Source organism: Staurois parvus, unplaced genomic scaffold (genome assembly GCF_062004578.1).
Source record: "Staurois parvus isolate SC_StPar_1 unplaced genomic scaffold, SC_StPar_1.0 ptg000154l, whole genome shotgun sequence".
Taxonomy (NCBI): Eukaryota; Metazoa; Chordata; class Amphibia; order Anura; family Ranidae; genus Staurois; species Staurois parvus.
In genome coordinates this window covers 2,715,826-2,736,309 of record NW_028317950.1, presented here as the reverse complement: position 1 = coordinate 2,736,309, position 20,484 = coordinate 2,715,826, and the positions used below count along the sequence as shown (strand labels likewise).

General features: G+C 43.4%; 1 protein-coding gene across 1 annotated transcript in view; it reads left to right on the top strand.

Annotated features, from left to right (window-relative positions):
* HAUS7 (HAUS augmin like complex subunit 7) overlaps positions 1 to 19,741 on the top strand; it is a 217,336-nt gene extending 197,595 nt beyond the window's left edge. The window contains exons 9-11 of the mRNA XM_089674933.1: positions 2,246 to 2,455; positions 17,707 to 17,818; positions 19,018 to 19,741. Coding sequence (XP_089531059.1) covers positions 2,246 to 2,455; positions 17,707 to 17,818; positions 19,018 to 19,076 — 381 coding nt within the window. The 3' untranslated portion in view covers positions 19,077 to 19,741. The remainder of the gene's footprint in view (positions 1 to 2,245; positions 2,456 to 17,706; positions 17,819 to 19,017) is intronic.
* Positions 19,742 to 20,484: the final 743 nt, after the last annotated feature.

The following is a 20,484-nucleotide window of genomic DNA, read 5'->3' as shown; positions in this document are numbered from 1 at the left end:
TCCCGCTGAGCTTTCTCTCCAGTTATATAATTTGTTTTATTTCAGGTACTTATATAGCGCCATCAATTTGTTCAACGCTTTACATATATATTGTACATTCGTGTCAGATTGTACGCCCCTCGAGGATTGGGGACTAAGGACCCTAACTCACATTCGTACGTACGCATACTAGGGCCAATTTAGATGGGAGCCAATTAATCTAGTAGCATACAAAGAAAACAGAGGGCGGCCTCTGTTTTTTGTATCCAGCGTCTGGATTCCCCCAGTCCTTTTGAGGGCGGCGAGGCGCGCACCGTCCAGGATCTCCACAACGGATCCATAACTGTATCGAGTTCACCCCCGAGCGCAGGAGTATTTGTATCAATAACCTATCGGCATGTTTTCAGAGCGTAGGAGGAAAGCGGAGTACAGGGAGGAAACCCACGCAGGCACAGGGAGAACATGCCAACTCCAGGCGGGTCGTGCCACGGTTGGGATATGAACCAACGACTCCGGTACCGTCAGACTGAAGCGCTAACCATTTCTCCGCTGTAAGATCCTCCTTTAACTCTACTAGCTCCTACAACTCCTGAAAGGACTGCCAATGGCCGAAGACGGTTTCTTCGTTCCTATCTCAATATGCGATCGGCAACAAGATGCGTGAGCAACCGTCAGCTTACGGTTATTAAAAGAGAAGTATGGGAATGCGTGTGGTGTTTTTTGTTTTTTTTTTAGTTTGACTGCCGAGTTCCCAATGCCGCTGTGAGATGTGACTGTCGGTCACGGCTGTCGGCTTAGCCTCGGGGGTGGGCAGAGCAGAGCGCCACTCCAGACTCCGGGGCGGATCGTGACTTTAAAGTCGGGATCTTTCCCCTGTCTGGACCGACTGAGCAACGTCCGCTAACGGCGTGCTTTGTCCTGCCGTCAGCTGAAAACGGGTCACAGGAGCGCAGATGGAGCCGCAGTACTGTGATCCATAGGAAGTACAGCCAAAAGACATTTAGCGCAGACAGATGATGCGGGAGGCGTTACCAGTAGGTTGGCTTCCTTTGTTCTCGGGCATTTTTTTGTTTGCTTTTGTGACAATCGGGGTAATCTGTCATTTCTCCTGCGCACCGATGTAATAAAGTCAGCACCATTCTCAGCAGCATTGCGCTGTGTATAAATGGGCTGAGAGAGTACGAGACGTAGATCGGTCAGAGGGACATTTGTCACCGCTTCAACGTCCGTCTCACCTCTACGCACTTTGACGGTCCCGGCTCCGGCCGTTCATCCTCGTGAACTTGTTTGTCTCAGTGTTTGCTGGCCTTTAGTAGTAACTTTCTGAGATGGTATTCCACGAGGAACAATGTACTTTTTGCCGTCGACCCCTAAAAGTACACAGTGGGGGATTTACTAAAACTGGAGGGTTTCAAATCTGCCGCAGCTGTGCACAGAAACCAATCGGCGTCCGTCTTTTATCGGCAAAGCCTAATCCTCGGTTCACATCTATGTGGGTGCACGGGCCCGTTCATTTGAATGGACTCCTGTGCCCGTGATACGCAGGGCAAGAATTCCCTGCACTTCTTTGGAAAACGCAGCCCGCACGGGAACCTCGGTTCCCGGTACGAATTTTTTTTTTTTCTCCAGTGCGGGTGGCATGCCATTAGAACTAGGTCTGCATTTCTCTGAGGTGGTGCGGCTGCACGGATTTTCATGTGGATCTGCAGCGGCACCACCCGCACATATGTGAACCTAGGGTAACCGAACAAGCTGAATGTAGAAGCCGATTGGCTACTATGCACAGCCGCTCCAGATTCTGAGCGCTCCAGTTTTAGTAAATCTACACCTGCGTATTATTATTGACAACTTCTAGCAAAGATCACTATCAAGTTTAGGCAATACATTGACATAGAAGTTGATTTACTGAAACTGGAATGTTCCAAATTTGGTGCAGCTCTGTATAGAAACCAAATGGCTTCCAGCTTCAGCTTGTTCAATCAAGGCAAAAAAAAAAAGGGCATAAAACCTGGAAGGCGATTGGTTTCTATGCAGCGCCGCATCGGATTCTGCACTCTCCAGGTTTAGTAAGTCAATTCCTAATAGTGTACTCCTATGTACTGTGTGAATAGCAGACTTCCATAGGAATTGGTGAACATTTCAGAGAGCTGTACAGCAATGATTGTGTTTGTTATTTTTTTCCTTCCGAATGGCAGTTTGTGGAGTTAAGCCTTTATTTTTGTACGTTTTAATATTTGTGTTTTTTTTGTCCTTTTTTCTATGGCAGTGCACCTTCCTCCGCAGCCCCGTGCCAGCCAGCGAAACCGTCGTACAGACTTTGAAGTTAGCGACGACCGACTTCCATCAGCTCATTGCAACTTTCACTCGGGTGTACGAGAATGAATTTCAGGAGCACTGCAACCACCCGGCACCTCGCCTCAGTCCCTGCGGGCCTCTCTTCCGATCCATCCATCGCCTGCTGGAAAGCTGTAGTAAGGTAATTGAGTTTCTCTAATTCATTTCTTTCCTTGTGATTTTCCGAAAGTAGGTGATATTAGGCCAAACTATGTAATACAATGCTAAAAACAAACGAAAGAAAAGACTTATTGAGCATAGCATTGTATACATTAATTAAAAAGTCTTGCATCAAGTCAGCAAAGCTCCTGGGATATCGATCCGGTCAGTTAAGTAGCAGAGGGGGTTGTTAGTCAGTTTCAGCCGCTTTTGGTGGTAAAAAACAAAAAATTTCCAACGGGTGCACTAGATGGGTAACAATGAGACTGCCCCCAAAACAGGAACGATTTTACAGGCGGTGGCCACTGACATTTTTTTTTCCCAGCTATCTTTTCTGACTGTTTTTCACTAGTTTAGCATTTGGGTTAGTGTCGTTAGCGGTAGCATGAGGCCATACCTGGATCCTACAGAGGTTGCACAGGCAGTCCAACTCCTTCAGGGTGTGTTTTTTTTATAGCCCCAGTTACAGGACTAGGACACTAGGCAGAAAAAAAATAAAACCAAAAAGACTTGGCACCTCCTAAGGGCAGTCATCTCTGGGTAGAAAACCTCCTCTCTGCTATAGGTCTCCAGTCTTTTCAGCCTAGCGTCTCTGGAATATGGACATGAAATTAGCATGGGATTTGTGGTCCCACAACAATTTTTTTTTTTTTTTTCCTCCTGGACTTTTGTGTTCCTGCAGAGATCTTCTATCAACAGATGAGCTTCACCCACACGCTCTGGCGGTTTGTTAAGTAGCGTCCCTCCCCCCCTTGCGCTTCTTTGGTTGGTCAGTCCTGTGGGGGTCTCCTCTCATCCAGCACATTTCACCCTGACTTCATGCACCAGCCCCCCCAGAAAAGGGGGGCTGGTGCATGAAGGACGCGGCGCAACCGTTTTGGTTTCCGCCTCCGTCTTGGCGAAGGGACTAACCATCCTGAAATATATTTTCCCTCATCCTCCCCCCTTTCCTCTCTGTTCAGCCACAGCGACATCTGGTTGTGGGTCACTGGCAGGCTCGAGCAGCAGAGGGCCCAGAGCTACAAAGCCCCCCAAGAGAGACAGTGCCGCTCTGCTCAAGAACTTGTCATTTCTCACCTCGTAAACAAGAGATGAGGCAGTTTCCCTAGGAATTGAAAGAGGTTTTAACCTCATAAAACCTAGCAGCGTAGGTGACCGAATTAAATTAACATTTCTCAAATCCATTTTTATCCTACGTCTCATATCTCGGAATATGAGAGACATACATAAAAGCCAGACATATCATCGGATGGGCGACGAGCATGCTAATCGTTTAGTAGGTCACTCCACTTGTTTTGCACGCTCAGGGGAGCCAAAAGAGAGAATTCGTACACCGCGTAACGTACAATTTCCTAATTCATATCTACATGATCCTTAGACTTATTTGCATAATAAAATACCTGCAGAGAGATTCTCTGGTGCAGCTGGGAAGTTATAGGTGTTCTGTCTTGGCATCGGTTGTACTGTCTTGGCATCGGTTGGCGAGATTCGTTTAGACCCAGTCTGTCAGAATGTGTGCAGCAAGTTGAATGATCGCCTTAACAGATAGTTTACTCAATGAATAACAACTTCAGAGGTATTTTCCAATGCTTCTTTATGCTTCAAGGTAGCAAAGGTATGAACATAAAAGGTGTTTTCATAGGTAAATTTCCAGTGATGTACACAGCCTCCTCACTCTACAGCATCTTGATAACCACTAAGCTAAAATGGAGTTACAACAGGAAATGAAGGTGGAAGCAACCAACTAGTCAGAAACAGCAGGGGTGTGTGGATGATACCAAATAACATTATAATATAACATGTAAATAACAACTGCTAAACAGTAAAGCTGCGTGGCAGCACAATAGGCCATAATATGAATTATGAAAGATGCCGGTTCTAATTTTGGGTTCCGTCTGCCAATCCCTCCCTAAACAGAGTATCGATCTGTTAAAAAACAGGCTAGCGGGCCTAAAAAGGAAGTCAAAAAGACTCCCATTGTAACATCAATACCACCCGGGGAGACCCTTTTGCTCTGCAACTTGGATCTGCTTACATCAAAGGCTTAAATGGCAAGTAACTTAACCCTTTAACTTCCCCGTTATCTCTTTGATGTGCTATGGTTCTTTGTGTGTGTGTGTGTGTGTGTGTGTGTGTGTGTATATATATATATATATATATATGTGTGTGTGTGTGTATATATATATATATCTATATATATATATATATATCTATATCTCTTAGTACATCTTTTCTGTCAATATTTTTATGGCACCCGTTTGACCCTTTTAGTAAGAAATCTTTTCATCTGAAAGGGTTGAACTGTTTCTATAAGCTCTCAATCGTATCTTACGAATCGCTGCCTTTTAAGAGACCGCTACTGTTTGTTTTAACCTCTGCATAACCGGCCTGCGGACCATTTCATACAGGCAATTATTTCAATCATTCTAGTGTATTAGCTGTACCCCGAGTTTCCTCTTTCTCTGATAAAAAGGAGGCGGTGGCAGCGTGAAAGGGTTAGTTGCGTAATTAAGCCAATCCGGTAACCATCGCTCAGGCTGACCGCACATCGATCGGTTGTCCATTAGCTGGCAAATTGTTGTGCAGGGTGCAGCTGGGCGTGGCATTGTTACGCACGTCACATCGCAGTTTTAGATCGGCCAGTCCTTCGGTCTGGGGTTGGACGTTGCGGTCGTGAGATAGTCGCGTGTTGGTGATCTTGCGATCCGTGCCAGCGGTGGCCATTTTGTTTGCGATTTTTGGCCATTTTTTTGTCGGGAGGCCATTTTTTGGGTTCTGAGCAGTTATCAAGCGACGGAGGCTGGCTGGGGAAGATCCTCAGTGGCCATTTTACCATTGCCCGTGGCAGGGATTCCCTGGACTTGCGGAGGCCAGGCTCGACACACGCCATGCGGATGGACAGCGGGACACACAGGCACATTTGCAGCTCCTGGTGGTGGTGGTGGTGGTTGCGAGTCCTCTCTGGGGGGTATCTCTCTCCCCTTTCTCCCTATTGAGGCAGTGTTCTGTACCGGTGGTGGTGTCTAGCTGGGGGAGGGGGCGGAAACTGGTCCCACAGAAGCTCTGGAGATGTTTGTGCATTGTGTGGCCAAATCGGATCCCGCTGCTGTGGTTTCTGCATTTACCGTGGATCTGGAGGATGCATCAAGGATGCTTTATCTGCACGTCCCCATTTGTGAGCGGCATCGGCGCTTCTTTTGCGTTGCCGTCGGGGGCGCGTATTATTAATTTGTGGCGTCGCCCTTTGGTCTGGCTCTGTACCTCAGGTGTTTACCAAGGACCCTATTGAGGCAACAGGGGGTTGCAGCGATCAGATCCCTGGACAATTTGCTCCTGCGTGTGGAGATTTGCTCCTTGCCATTAGACAGTGCGGAGATAACCGTGTGTTTTGTACGGGAGTTTTGGTGGATCCTGAACCTCAGCTCCAGTTACTCTAGGCGCCTGGAGTAAGCGGGGTTGATTTTTGATTATGACAGGCTAAGGCGTTCCTTTCATTGGAGAGATTGTTGAAGGTTTGATTGTAGGTTTGGCATCTCCCGACTTACGGGGGTCCCCTCTCTGCACGGTTGGACGTCGGCGTTAAGCTTGATGCCGGCTACCTTCACGGTGGTTCTGTATGTCCGCTTATATACGAGAACGCTACAGAGGGAAATCTTATTGAAACGGAACAGGGCTCGGAGCTTTGGATTCACCTAGAATGGTCAGTGAGGGCCTTTTGCCTTTACAGAATGGCAAGTCTTTCCTCCTCATTTGCCGGATTGCGGTCGTGACAGACGGCAGCCTGTCGGGCCGGGGAGGAGTCCTGGGAGAGCGGACTCTGCTCGGGGTCGACGGACTCTGCGGAAGCTCACTTTACCCATGAATGTCCCGGCACTTTGGGTAATCAGGTTGTCGCTTAAGCAGCGGACGGACTGTCTGTCGTGTCTACTGACCGTGATTCAGTGTGACAGCGTCACTGAGGTGGCTTATATTGATCATCGGGGGGGCACCAGAAGTGTAGCAGTGGCGCCGGAGGCATCTCACATTCTGCAGCGGACGGGGAGGTTTGTCGTGGCTCCGCATGCCGTACACATTCCATGTGTTGAAAAATTTTGCGAGTGGATTATTTCAGCTGTCAGATGCTTGATTGGGGCGAGCGATCCCTACTTCTGGAAGCGTTCCATCTGCTCTACGTTTGCGGAGGACTCTGGATGTGGATCCTCTGGCTTCCCGCCTCAATCAGAAGGTTGCCGGCTTGGTGATTCTGATTACGTCGAAGGCCTGTAAGTCTACGTCCCGGAAGATTTATCATTGCATCTGGAGAGCCTATATTGGAACGCGGACGGAACCCCCCAATGCTTCACGGCAACCATTGTCGCGGCTCGGGTGTTGGTTTTCCTGTAACGGGCTGCGATTCCAAGGCTTGCGTTGAGTACAATCAAGGGGCGAGTCTCTGCTCTGGCTGTTTAATTTCAGGGGTCCTTAGTTACGCATTCTTTGGTCTGTACTTTTTATCGATGGGTTTAGCGACGTGGTTCCTCCTGCGTATATCCTTTTGTCAGTGCGGGATTTGAATTTGGTGCCGTCTGCTCTTCAGAGGCCCCCATTTGAGGCCATTTGGGAAATCCCCTCGCTTCCGCTTTGTCAAAAGGTTGATTACTTTGCCGCTGTCATTTTTGGCTCGGAGGGTTTTGGAGTCGGCAACTTTGTCCCGGAAGTCGCCTTATATGGTTTTACACGAGAACAAGGCGGTGCTTCTGCTTTCCCCTTCCTTTCTCCCAAAGGTGTCCGATTTTCATTTTGAATGAGGATATCGTTATTCTCTAGCTGTGTTCTTGAATGATGCATCTTAAAGAGGAGATTCTGCATTCCTTGGGCGTGGTCTGTGTGAACCCGTCTACTTGCTGCTTTTTGGAGGTCAGATTCTCTCTTTGTCCTGGATGGTGTGAAGAAGGGCTCGGCGGCCACTTGTGCCACTATTTTTTATTGGATTTGGTAGACGATTGCTCAGGTGTATGCTGTTAAAGGGTTGGGGGGAGCGGTTTCCCTTCCCGGTTACGGCGCACTCCACTAGGGCAGTTAGCGCCTCCTGGGTGTTCTGACATCGGCCTTGTTTTTCTTAGGTTTGCAACTCAGCGATCCGGTTGTCTGCGGGCGAAACTAGCACCGGAGGATGCCGACACGTCAACTTTACAGAGCTTTATAAAGGTGTGCAGTGTTGCAGGCGGCTGTTTTTGGAATCTCATTTTGGGGTTGTTGAGAGCATTGGCTTGTTGCTTGGGGGGGGGTCTTTCTTTTTACATTGTATGTTTGCCTTCCACCTGTTGTGGCACTGCTTGGCGACATCTGTGATTTGTTAAGAAAAATCCTGGGTTCATTGACAGACAGGGCACCGACCCTTCCCAGGTGATTTTTTTTCTTTGACGTTGGTTGAGACAGACTGGAGACCTATAGCAGAGAAGGGGTTTTATACTTAGAGACGACTGGCCATAGGAGGTTCGAAGTTGTTTAATTGTTTTTTTTTTTTTCCTTTACCTACTCCTGTAGGCGGGGTTAGAAAACTCTGCTTTGTTGATGGACACAGCGGCTTCTTGTTTAACCTTAATGAAGTTAGATACAAGGATTTTATGGGGAGTCCCCAAAAAATCCAGTCCCAAAGGAATTGTAATTTGCAGTGGCATTAGTGGAGTAGTTTGGTTGCATTTTCTGTGGAAACTTGAGTTTGTCTGCTGGCTTGAAAATGGCACATAGATGTCAGAATGTCCTAATTATACAAATAATTGGTGTGTAAACCCTGAGAGGGAACTTGTCCTTTAACGGCACAGTAGGGAGGAAAGAAGTGTGAGATGTCCCAAACAAACAAGCCTAGCATATTCATCTCTCTGACTGCATCATAGATCTCATGCTGTGGCTCTGAGACAGAGAACAGAGGGATTACATGAGGGCTTATTGCTCAGTTGTCGGTTCTCACTGGGCAGAGAGCAATGACCGTGCGCCTCCAGCTCTTTGCTCTACCTCTCCAGTACTCATTGAAGCGTCGGAACGTGGAAGGGTTGCGAGCGGCTATCTCACTCTCAGTGGAATGCTGAGACAGGTGCCGGTGAGGCATCTCGGTGGATCCAGACATTATTGTCAGGATCCTTTCAGAGCTTGGAATGGCTTTGTGACATCAGCAGACGGTGGTCTTTAGCTTGCCACTGGCTGAATCTGGGTCATGGGAGTGCAGAAACAGGTGCACTTTTGTAACCCAAATTTCTCTTTCAAAAGAAATATAATCGAATGTGTTTTTGTTACATTTAAGAGTGCCAAAGCAAAAAATGGTATTGATTTTGGACCAAATCTGTGTCGTAAGGTGTGTGTCGCACGTTAACTCAAGCAGTCCCGTCAAGTGTGCCCGGTTCTTCTATAACTTTTGTAGGGGATTTCTTTTAGTATGACCCCTTTTTACTCTAGGGTGACAACATTGTTCCTGCACGGCTACGTTACGGTAACGTCATCCAGGAAGCGGTTATTCATTTATTTTCCTTTGAAGGAATAAGACTCTGTAAATAACGTATGCAGTCCTCACATCTGAAGCTGAAATATATTACACTTTTGTTGTGTTTTGATGCACTTTATGCCTATGTCACTTGAAATTAAGGAGGCTATATTGTGGCTGGATAATTCCATCTCCTTATTGTTTTCCAGGATGTATATAGTGTCGATAGTTTGTACCGTCTCCCTTATATTGTAAAGTGCTGCCCAATTAGAATACATTTTAGTACAGAAGGAATCTGAGGGCCTGGCTTGCGGAGCTTACAATCTAAAGGAAGGGGGAGGCGATAATTGCGGGGGTGATCTGGTGGAGGTGATTCAAGTACATTAAGTGGAGGTGGGTAGATTTCCTTGAATAAGCAAGTTTTCAAGGATTGCCTAAAGGCAGACAGGGTTGGGGCTGACTGGACATAGCGTGGTAGCGATTTCCAGAGGATGGGAGGAGGCTCTGGAGAAGTCTCGGAGGTGATGAGGGAGATAGAGAGAAAGATGTTTTGGGAGGCAATTTGTGGTGGGATCTGTGGATGAGGTTGGCGACGTAGCAGGGGTAGTATTGTGGACGGCTTTGTAAGTGGTGGTTTGTATTTGGAATTGAATACGTTGGGTGGAAGCCAGTGAAAGGATTGGCAGAAAAGGGGCAGCAGTCGCTGATCGGTTGGTAACATTCAGAGGATAGCTTGTGTAACGGTAGACCAGTGAGGAGGGAGTTGAAGTAATCAAGGTGGGATAAAATCAATGTGTGGATTAGTTGTTTTGTGGTGGTGTCGGTTTGAAAGCGGTAGATTTGAGATATGTTCTGGAGGTTGAGGTGGAAGGATTTAGGCAGCGATTGGACGTGGGGCTCAAAGGAGAGGTCACAGTGTCGGATTTTGCCTAGCACCCTGGTATGAGGGGAAGGACCAATGGTTGTGTTGTTTTTTTGTTTGTTTTTTTTATAAATATTTATTAATTTTAAACCAAATACAAATAACAATCACCTTCTTCAATAAAAAAGATATCCATTCAATATCTTCCCACTAACATATTATCTAAATTCCATTTCCCATCCTTCTTCCCCTCCCTCTCCCAATACCCCCCCCCCCCCCTCCACCACTCTGCGTTTTCTCTCTTTTCCACTTCCTCCAACATTATTTCAAAATTTCATTTCAAGGGTTATTACATCTTCATGTATTTCCTTCATGTGTTTCCCTTTTTCTCTGTACTCTTTCCATTTTTTCCATTTTATATAATATATCTCCATCTTATCTATATGTATATAGTATAATCTTTCCGTCCCACAGATCTGATTCACTTTAGCCATCCAATCCTCCTCTGTTGGCACAGCCTTTTTTTTTTCCAAAACCTAGGTATCAGACTTTTCGCTGCGCTCAAAAGATACCACAACCCAGAATCTTTATATATTTTCACTGGAAGCTCTGTATTATGAAGAAGACATAGCTCGGGATCTAATCTAATATTAATTTCAGTTATCTTCCCTACTAAATAAAGTATTCTCTGCCAAAACACCTGTATTCTTGAACACTCCCACCATATATGATACAACATGCCCACCTCTTCACAACCTCTCCAACACAATGGTGAAATCTCCGTGTTCATTCTGTGCTCCACTTTCGGTGTGATGTGCCATCTTACCAAACACTTATAATTTAATTCTACTTCCCGCATACTAATATTTTTGTGAATTAATCTAAATATTTTCCTCTGCTCCTCCTCATCCATTTCCCTTCCCATATCTCTCTCCCATTTCTCTATGTATATTGGTTTTGTGCTAGTATCTAACTCAGTGAATATCTTATATATTTGAGCAATTCCATGTTTCCCATCATCCTGTGTTTCTAACAATATTTCAAACAGGTTCCGCTCTTTCCTAGTTCTCAAAGGTTTCGGGAGACTCCCGAAGAAGTGTTTCAGTTGGTAATATCGTAGCCCATCTATTCTATTCAAAACTTCTCTCTTTTTCTTCTCCAACTCTCTATATGATCCCAATTCCTCACCCACCATTATATCTCTCAATTGCGCATCCTGTTTTATAATCCATTTTCCTGTAACATCTTCCTTACCTGGGGCAAAATATTCTGTTTTCCTTAGTGGCATTAACTGTGAATTAAAAACCCATCCCTTTTGTCTGTGTAATGTTTCCCAAATTCTTAAACATTAAAAGTGTATAAATTTGTATTAACATCTAATCCCCTATATTGTGCAGGTACCCATATAATCCTACTTAAATTTGTTCCACTCGGTGTGTTTTTGATTTTGACCCAGCTTTTCCCTGGATTATGAGTCCAGTCAATAATTCTCGCGATTATTAGAGCTTTATAATATCTATTAAAATCTGGTACACCCAAAATCCCTCTCTCTTTAGCTTTAGTTAACATTTCATAACATATTCTTGGTTTTTTATTCCCCCATATATATCTCATTATTATTTTTTGTAAGTTCTTTAAAATGTGCCTCTGGGAGTTTGATTGGTATCATTTGGAATTTATCTAAAACTTTGGGCACAATTACCATTTTTATCAGATTTATGCGGCCTATCCAAGACGGATTTCCACTTCCCAATCTCTTCACCTCCTCCTTAAACTCGTTTAATAGTGAAATATAATTAACTTTATACATTTTTTTAGTTGAGTCTGACAGTTTTATCCCTAGGTACTTTAATTGTTTTTTTTCTCCAAACAAAAGGGAATTCTTCTTGTATTTTTTCTTTTTCACTATTTTTAAGGTTCATAGTTAAGATTTCAGTTTTTGTGGGGTTCATTTTTAAATTTGATAATTCCCCATATTCCTTCAATGTCTTCATTAAGTTTGGAAGTGATATCCTAGGATTTCCAACATAGAACATCCGATCATCTGCATAGGCTGCCACCTTATGTTCTCTATCTCCTATCCATATTCCCTTTTTTATCTATGTTCTTCCTTATCGTAGATAGCAACGGCTCCAGCGATAAAACATACAACAGTGGAGGCGGTGGGCATCTCTGTCTTGTTCCATTTGACATCCCGAAAAGCTCTGATCTATCTCCATTAACCATGATAGCGGCTGTAGGCCCCCTATATAACCTTCCAATCCACTTTCTCATTCTGTCTCCCAGCCCCAACATCTCCAAGGTGTCCATCATAAATCCCCAATTTACTCTATCCAATGCTTTCTCTGCGTCAATTGACAAATGTACCACTGGTGTTTTTCCTTCCTGAATGAGCAGTAATGATCTCAAACTGTTATCTCTACCTTCTCTCCCTGGGACAAACCCCACGTGGTCCCCATGTATTCACTCCGGCATCAAGTCTTTCAGTCTGTTTGCCAATACCTTTGAGTACAATTTACTATGTACATTCAACAACACAATTGGTCTAGAACTTGCACACTGTGAGGGGTCCTTATCTTCCTTATGAATTAAAACTATATTAGCCTGTAAAGATTGTCCCCTTATTTCCATCTCACCTCCCAAAGCGTTCAAGTATGTCTTCAATTTGGGTATCAACAACTCTTTATATTTTTTATAGTATTTTACAGTATACCCATCTGGGCCCAGACTTTTCCCCACTGTGGTACTTTTTAATGCTGTTTTTATTTCCTCTACTGTAATTTTTGATTCCAGGGAGTTCAATTGTATTTCACTTAATTTTGGTAAACGTGCATTTTTTAAGTATGTTTTTCTTTTTTCTCTATTTAATGTTTCAGCTTTATTTGATGTATCCTGGGGGATGATATTATACAGCTTACTATAATATTCCTTGAACACTCTAGCGATGTCTTTGGTTGAGTGAACCAATTCTCCCTTGGAATTTATTTTTTCTATATAATTGCTATTTTTCTTTTTCCTTAACGTTCTCATTAAATATTTTACGGGCCTATCTCCCCATTTATACCTTTCACTTATTACTTTATAAATGGCTCTTCTTTTTTTCCTCCTCCATCAATTCTTTCTTTTTTACTATTTTCTGCATTATCTCCTTAGATATTTTCCTTTTATGGGCCTGTTCATGATCAAATATTTCAGTTAGAAGACCATTAATCTTTTCTCTCCTTTCTTTTTTGCTCCTATTGCAATGAATGGTCCTGTAATATAGGCCTTATGGGCCTCCCACACCGTTGCAACCGACACATCCTCTGTATCATCATTCTCCTCAAAAAATTGTTTAATTTCCATCTTGATCTTTTGATTGGCAGATGAATGAGGCACTTCTTCCAGATCAAGAGACCAAACTAAACCTCCTCTCTGCCCCATCTTGACTTCATTGCAACTGGGGCATTATCTGCTAAAGAATTCCCTCCAATTTTTACTTCTACTATGTACTCTATAAATCGATTTTCTACCAGTATGTAATCCAATCTAGAATAAGTCTCATGTGCGTGTAAGAAAAAAGTATAGTCTCTATCTTTCATATGTCTAATTGTCCGTATATCCACTAATTGGTACTTGTGCATTAGTTTCTTTAGTGAACTAAAGGGCCTGCTCTCCTCCCTTCTCCCTAGAGAAGTTGTATCCATCCGTGGATCCATACAGACATTAAAGTCTCTGGCCACTATCAGTCGACCCATTTTAAAGTTCATCAGCCTCTTCAGCACTCTTCTCAAGAATATCTCTGGTTTCTTATTTGGGCAATATATACTGGTTATTGTACATTTGATTTCCTGCAATTTACCCCTCAGAAACCCGAACCTTTCCTCTGGATTTGTTATTCTCTTATCCACCTCAAACCTTATATTCTTTGTGAAGCCTATAGCCACCTCAATTGCTCTTTTAATTGGTGAGTCTGCATAATACCATGTTGGGAAATATCTAGTCTTTAGTGTAACCTTTGACTCCATCTCTAAATGTGTCTTGTGCCAAAAAACCACTGAAGATGTTCTGTTTTGCAGTTCTTTAAATAACCTAAATCTCTTCCCAGGACAGCACAGCCCTTTTACATTATAAGTTATAAATTGAACTTCTTCCATGCTGCCCTACTCCTCTTTACTCCTTCTTCTACTCCTCCTCTTCCATCTCTTCTTATCCTGCAGAGTGTTACCTCTAATACCTCTCTCCCTGTACCCCCCCCCCCCTCCACACCCCTCCCATATCCAACTCCCCTCCTCCCTTTTTCCCCTACCCTATTTGTTCTTCCTTTAATCTTTTTCCATATCCCATCTTTGTCTCCATAATTATGGAATTTAACAATTATGTCTCTTGATTTTTCAAATGTTTCCTCTCCAGATCCATCCATTATGGAGTTCACAATTTTGCCAGTTATCTCTTTTAAATCTTCCCCCTGTAACAGCTCTGGGCCTCATTTTATTCTAAGATTATTTTTCCTTTCCTATTTTCTTGATCCTCCATCATATAAAGCAATCTTTTTTGTTTATTCCTGGTGTCTATTATCCATTTCTCAAATTTTGGAATTATTTGGGCATGATTTTTAACCTTTTCCTCTCTTTCTTCCACTCTAGTCAACAACTGCCCCATCTCTTGCTTTATTGATTTTTCAAATTTGTAAACATCTCTGCCATTTCCTTTTTGTTTGGTATTTGTAGGTCTTTTTCAGTTTCTTTTGCCTCCATTCCTTCCATTGATTGTTGTTTATTATTAACTGTTCCCAGGGATAATTTTGGGTTATTATCCAAACTTATTTCCAGTTCACTCTTTTAACTTACTCCCTGAGATCTTTTTGGAGTCAAATTCCCCTGCGACGTATACTTCTTAATTGTGCCAGTTTGGGAATTTTTGGGCCCAGTCCCTTTAAAAATATCCCAAAAGTAACATGAAAGGCAAAAATATTAAACTCTTCTTCTTCCACACCTTCAGACCTTCTCTAGGAATCCCCTATTTTCTTATCTGAATTCAGTGTCAAGTTCAATATATTCTGATACAATCAAAAAAATATCCAGTACCTAAGGAGATCAGCAGTTCTCACTCACCCTCCACCATGGAGTGGCATCAGTTTGCAGTCCTTCTTATTTGGCCCCCTTTATCTGTGTCCTCTTCTCAAGGGATTCCTGTTAGGTCCCTTTTGCTTGTCCTTCAGATTTTTTGAGTTCCCTGGAGACAGGTTGGAAATGAGGAGTGGGCGTTCCACCGGCTTCCTAGGATGCTGGCTAGTTTCTCCTTCTCCCAATGCTCTTCCGCGGTTGACCATGTGGTCATGCTGTTTCTCTTGTTGCCTGGCAACCCTGCCTTTCCTCTGGAGTACAAGAGCCCGGTCGCTTCACTATGGGTAAGCTGTCATGCTGCTGCTGGGAACCCTTTCCAACCAGGTGAGTCTCTGACTGCCCTCCTGCACAGCTAGTCTGATTGTTGGGACCTCATAGGGAGAATTAGTGGGGGAGGCTAATGGGGAGTGCTTACTCCACAATCTCCTGTGCTGCCATGTTTAGGCCCCTCCCCTCCCAATGGTTGTGCTGTTGATCTTAGTGGTTAAGTTGCAAGTGGGGGATTGGGGAGGATGAAATGTTCCAAGTTTGTTTTTGAAAGGCTGAGTTGAAGTAAGTGCTGTGACATCCATGCTGATATGTTGTTTAATAGATTTGTGATATGTGAGGAGATTGAGGGGGTGAGTTGGGGAGTGGAGAGAGAGATCTGGGTGTCATCAGTATAGAGGTGGAAGGAAGCTACGTGAGGTTATTGGTTGGTTCAAGGAGGAGGTGTAGAGTGAGAAAATGATTGAACCTTGGGGTACCCCAACAGAAAGAGGGAGTGGAGTAGGAGTTGTATGTTACACTGAAAGTGTGCTGAGAAAGGGAAGAGGAGTACTAGGAGAGAGCAGAGTTGTGGAGTTTACTGGGGAGCAGTGGGTGGTTGACTGTGTCAAAGCAGTGCAAAGGTAAAGGAGTTTGAGTATGCAGTAATGACCATTGATTTTAGTAGTTAGTGACTAGTAGTAGGTCAGTTTCTGTGGCATGTTGTTTGTGGAAGGTAGACTGTTGGAGAATCAAAAATGCTGTTGTCGGTGAGGTAGCAGTTGATAAGGTTGTGAACAAGGTGCTTGAGAAGGTTGGAGGCAAATGGGAGCAGGGAGATGGGTCTTAAATTATTTAGGTGGTTGGGGATTTAGTGTGGGTTTTTTGAGAATAGGGGTAGCAGGAGCATGTTTGATTGGGGAGGGAAAGGTGCCTGTGAAGAGTGCGAGTTGAAGTTGTGGGTTATAGAGTGTGTGGTATGGCAGGAATGAGGCTGTAATGGTTGTAAGGGGATGGGTGTTGAAGTGGGCATTGGAAAGGAGTTGGGTAACTATCTTGGTGGTATCAGGGTTGAGGGAGGAAGTTTGACACTGGATATTGGCTCTCATTTCCAAAAGAAGATCTCATCACAAATTGTGTCAATCTTGTGTGTGGTGAGTAAGTTTGTGGGTGCTGGCAGTGGTGGGTTGAGTAAGGAATGAAGGGTTGACTAGAGTTGATGATGAGGATTTGATTAGAGGGTCTTCATGAAAGTGTTGTGGTAGGTTTGTTATCAGTGTGGAGGCTGGAGTTGTATTTGAGAAGAGTGGATTTGTAGAGGGTAAAGTCTTTCTGGGATTTGATTGTATGCCATGTTTAAGAGTGTGGTTGTGTGTTTTGAGAGGAGCAAGAGTGTTTGTGGAGGATGATAGTTGTAGTCAGATGTGGGCTGGACAGGGGTGTGTGGTAGCAGAGTGAAGAAGGTTAGGGCTGAAATGGTGTAGCTTTCTATAGGTCATGATTTTGTGGTTGTGAGGTATGGAAGGTAGGGGGTTGGGAGATTGTTGAGCTGAAAAAGTTGTCATTGGAGTGCATAGGTTGGTGATTGTGAGGTCAAGAGTTTTGCTATTGGAGTGGGTTGTGTTCATTGTGTTTGGTTAAAAGGGGAGGTTAGGTTGAGTATGTGAGAGGTGGCAGAGGTGTGTGTGTGTTGCTAAAGTCACTGAGGATGATAACAGGCATCTCTGAGGAGAAGAAGTATGGTAGTTATGGTGGAAGGTTAACAAGAAAGGCAGAAACTGGGTCTGAGGGTTGGTTGCTGATTGTGATCCTCAAACAAGCAGGAGAAAAGAGATGAACATGGTGTACTTCAAAAGTGTGGAGGAGCAGGAAGAAGTTTGACTTCACTTGTCTAGACCCAAAGAACAAAAAGAAAGCTGAGTTCAGAGGGGGGTCACTATGGGTTAGTGCAGTTGAGGAGATGGCCTTTGAATTCTGGAGCCTGGTTTTGTTGAGCAGAATAAAGCATGAGATAAGTGGGGTGGTGAGGAGGGCTAGACAAGAGCCAGTTTGAGAAGAGCGGGCATTATAGCAACAAAGAGAGTTGACGTGGGCATGTTGGAGAGCAGAGGATTGAGAAAAGGTAGAGTGGAAATGCTCTTCCCTGTCTTACTGTGGAATGGCATTCTATCTGTCAGGAAGATTGTGTGTGGCTTGCCAGTGCCTTAGCCCAAGTGCTGTGTCGCAAGTGCTTCATACTTAGCACCAGAATGCATACTTTGCGCAAGGAATGCCAGCCTGTCCCCTCGCTAGCCGTCCCCAGGCCTGGACTTAATTTATACTGGCAGGAGCAGGGAGGAGCTCAGACAACCGCTCAATTAGGAGCTAATAAAAGACACACAGTAGAGGTGGTCCACCCTCGACAGACTGAAAACAATATGGACACAAGATAAGGCAAGATGTTTGACCTCAGCTAAGGCACTACAAAGCTAAGTTCGCTTAATACAGGCAAGCAGACACAGGAATTATGGAAACCTAACAAAGCAGACAATTTCAGCTGTTTATATATATATTCCCATTATTAGGAACTGGAGGCTGTTGCCAAGTTTACAACAACATCAAACACCATAACAGAGGTGGTGAGAAAAAGACAACAAGCTAAAGAGTCCTGGGGAGGAGGCAGCTTGGCAACTCTACGTAAGTAAAACACATTGATATCCAAACTTCTGATAAACATTGACACCTTAGACATCAGAAGTTTACTAGCTACAGTTTCACAAGAGATATGTCTGATTGTTTCACTACCCACTTACCAGAATAAGAGGGAAAGGCAATCACTTACCAAAGCTACTAACTAACCCCTATGACAGCTGTCACACATTTCACTCATCACCTACATTTGGATAAGTCTGGGTGGAAAGCCGTTTCAAGCAGGCAAAATGGAGTTGTTTTGGTGTGTGAACTAACAGTCAATTAGTTACTCCATATCAAAAAACACAGAGCGTGACCGTAAAGAACCACCTATACCTAGGAGGTCTCAAAGCTCTGAAAGACACTAAACTGGACCTTTTGGTTTAGACTTTTCTTTTTTCCCCAGGGGCAACTCCATTAGAATATTACTACTGCCATTAGTGACAGTCTAACAACAGATAGAATCAACAATACATTTTGTATTGGGGGGGAGGAAGCTTGATCTGTCCTAAAGCATTTCACTTCCTGTACACCCTAGGCCTTGTCTTTTGCCTCTATGGGAAATTGGCACTACTTGTCCCCACATTAAACTATACCCACTAACATTCAAGCTTTAAATTTCAGGACTTTCAAATTAAACTATCAAATGGCCAATTAGTCTTCATGTGAGCACAGACCAAATCTCTGTTGAGTCAAAGCCATTGCACAACATCAGACTAACATCAAAGGAACACTGATCCTTACAAGTAACACACAGTCTATTCCTGAAACAACTGTCATTTAGAAAAGTCAAGTGACAACCATTCTATGGCCACTCCCCTGGAAATGCTAGTTACGTAACTTAGTGTGTGATTTTCAGTACTGTAAATATAGACAGCCAATAACTGTCAAAATCCCTAATCTCTGTACTTGTCCAGTTCCATTATTTACCAAGCACTAAAGCAAAATAGCAGCATGACAGCAAGGGAGATACTCGTCCCAAAGAGCTCCACATGGGCAAGCTTCACTACTTTGTCATGAGAAATTCCATGTCCACATTGTTGAAATGTTGAGCCCTGATGGAGTTCATTTTAAAGGTCATGTCCCAGATAAAACACCTCTTCTGTATTTCAGTAACTTGTGGGTGGAGATAGATTTTGTTTATGCTGAAATCAGTTTGTCTGGAAGCCTAACAATCTCTCTCCTTCCTTTTTTTTTTTTTGTAGATGAGAAGATAAAGGAGCTAAAACACAACTATGAGCTGTTCCTGAATTCCCTGCAATAGTAAAAGATATTTTGTTCACCATGGCAGCTGCTAACTAACAAATACACTTTGGACATTTTCTCCAAACACTTCAATTAGAACCTCAATTTGTAATTTAACACAACCTTTCACTCAAACTCATAAAAACAACAAATTCAAGTCTAAGCTGCTGTGTGGCCAGACAGAACCAACACACACAACTCACTGGGAGTTGGCAACATGTCCACCACCATAGCTTTTGAGGACTGCATAATTTCTTTGGTTTTTTGAGTTTATTCATTTTTTGGGTAGTGCAAAAATGTAAATAAAATTATCTCCCTTATATAAATTGGTCACCAACTCTATAGCAAATACACCAATAGCCACATTTGTCCAATCAGACACAGTCATGTAGTCATTTTCTAGAGCTTCAACATCTCACTACATAATTACTTTGATTCACAATATATACTATACAGCAGAATCCTAGATATTTTACTATATCCAAATATTCAAGCCCAAAATTAATTAAAGAAGTTAGAATATCTCTCAAGCTCTTCTTATTGCTTCTTCCTTCATCACACCCTGTGTATCTTCCTTTTACTGTGTAGTTCATTTGACATGTCTATGAAACACAATCCATTTACCCACTGAAGTAGCCTTGGATAATGTCAAAACAATAAAACTTTATGCAATTTTGGAACATACTGAGGGACTCCAATTATTTGGAATGTAATAATAAAAATTTGACAATAACTAGCAAAACGCCTCTAAATAAAAGAGGAGATTGTTCCAGCACACCAAACCTGGTCACAATACTGTTTCAAATATCCAGAAATGCTGCTCCCACCTCTCCATATAGAGACTTGCCAGAGAAAGCAACAATTCAGTCCCCACCATAGCTTTGGACCTTTAAGAGATACTGAACCCCTCCAAAATAATTGTCAACCAACAAACATTGCAGAATACTGTAAACTAGGAACAATGTATGGCCCACACAAACACCATACCTAAAGGGATGACTTATACGTGCAGCAAAGCTGACCTTGCAGTATCCAAGCCAATTGGCAGATCCATATCTGCATCCAAAAGTGAAGACCCTTGCACTACATTGATGTTTATATGAATTGTTTGTTTAAGTAGACCCTTGAAGATCTGGAAATGACATGCTGACTGTACAATTTCTGTCATGAATGGACCATAAAAATGCAAGCCCCAAACTGACCAGACACTTAACTGTGGGCTATGGTACATCAAACTAGATTTACTAAAACTGCAGCACTCAGAAGGTGATTAGTTGAACACACTTAAGTCATACTTTGGTTTCCGTGCACAGCTACATCAGTGTTCAATAACATAAGTGTCACAATATTTAAGTGTCCTCCTTAGACATTTCAGGTAAAGTGTTCTAATGCCACGCTGAATTAAGACAGTGTGATTTTTTTTTTTT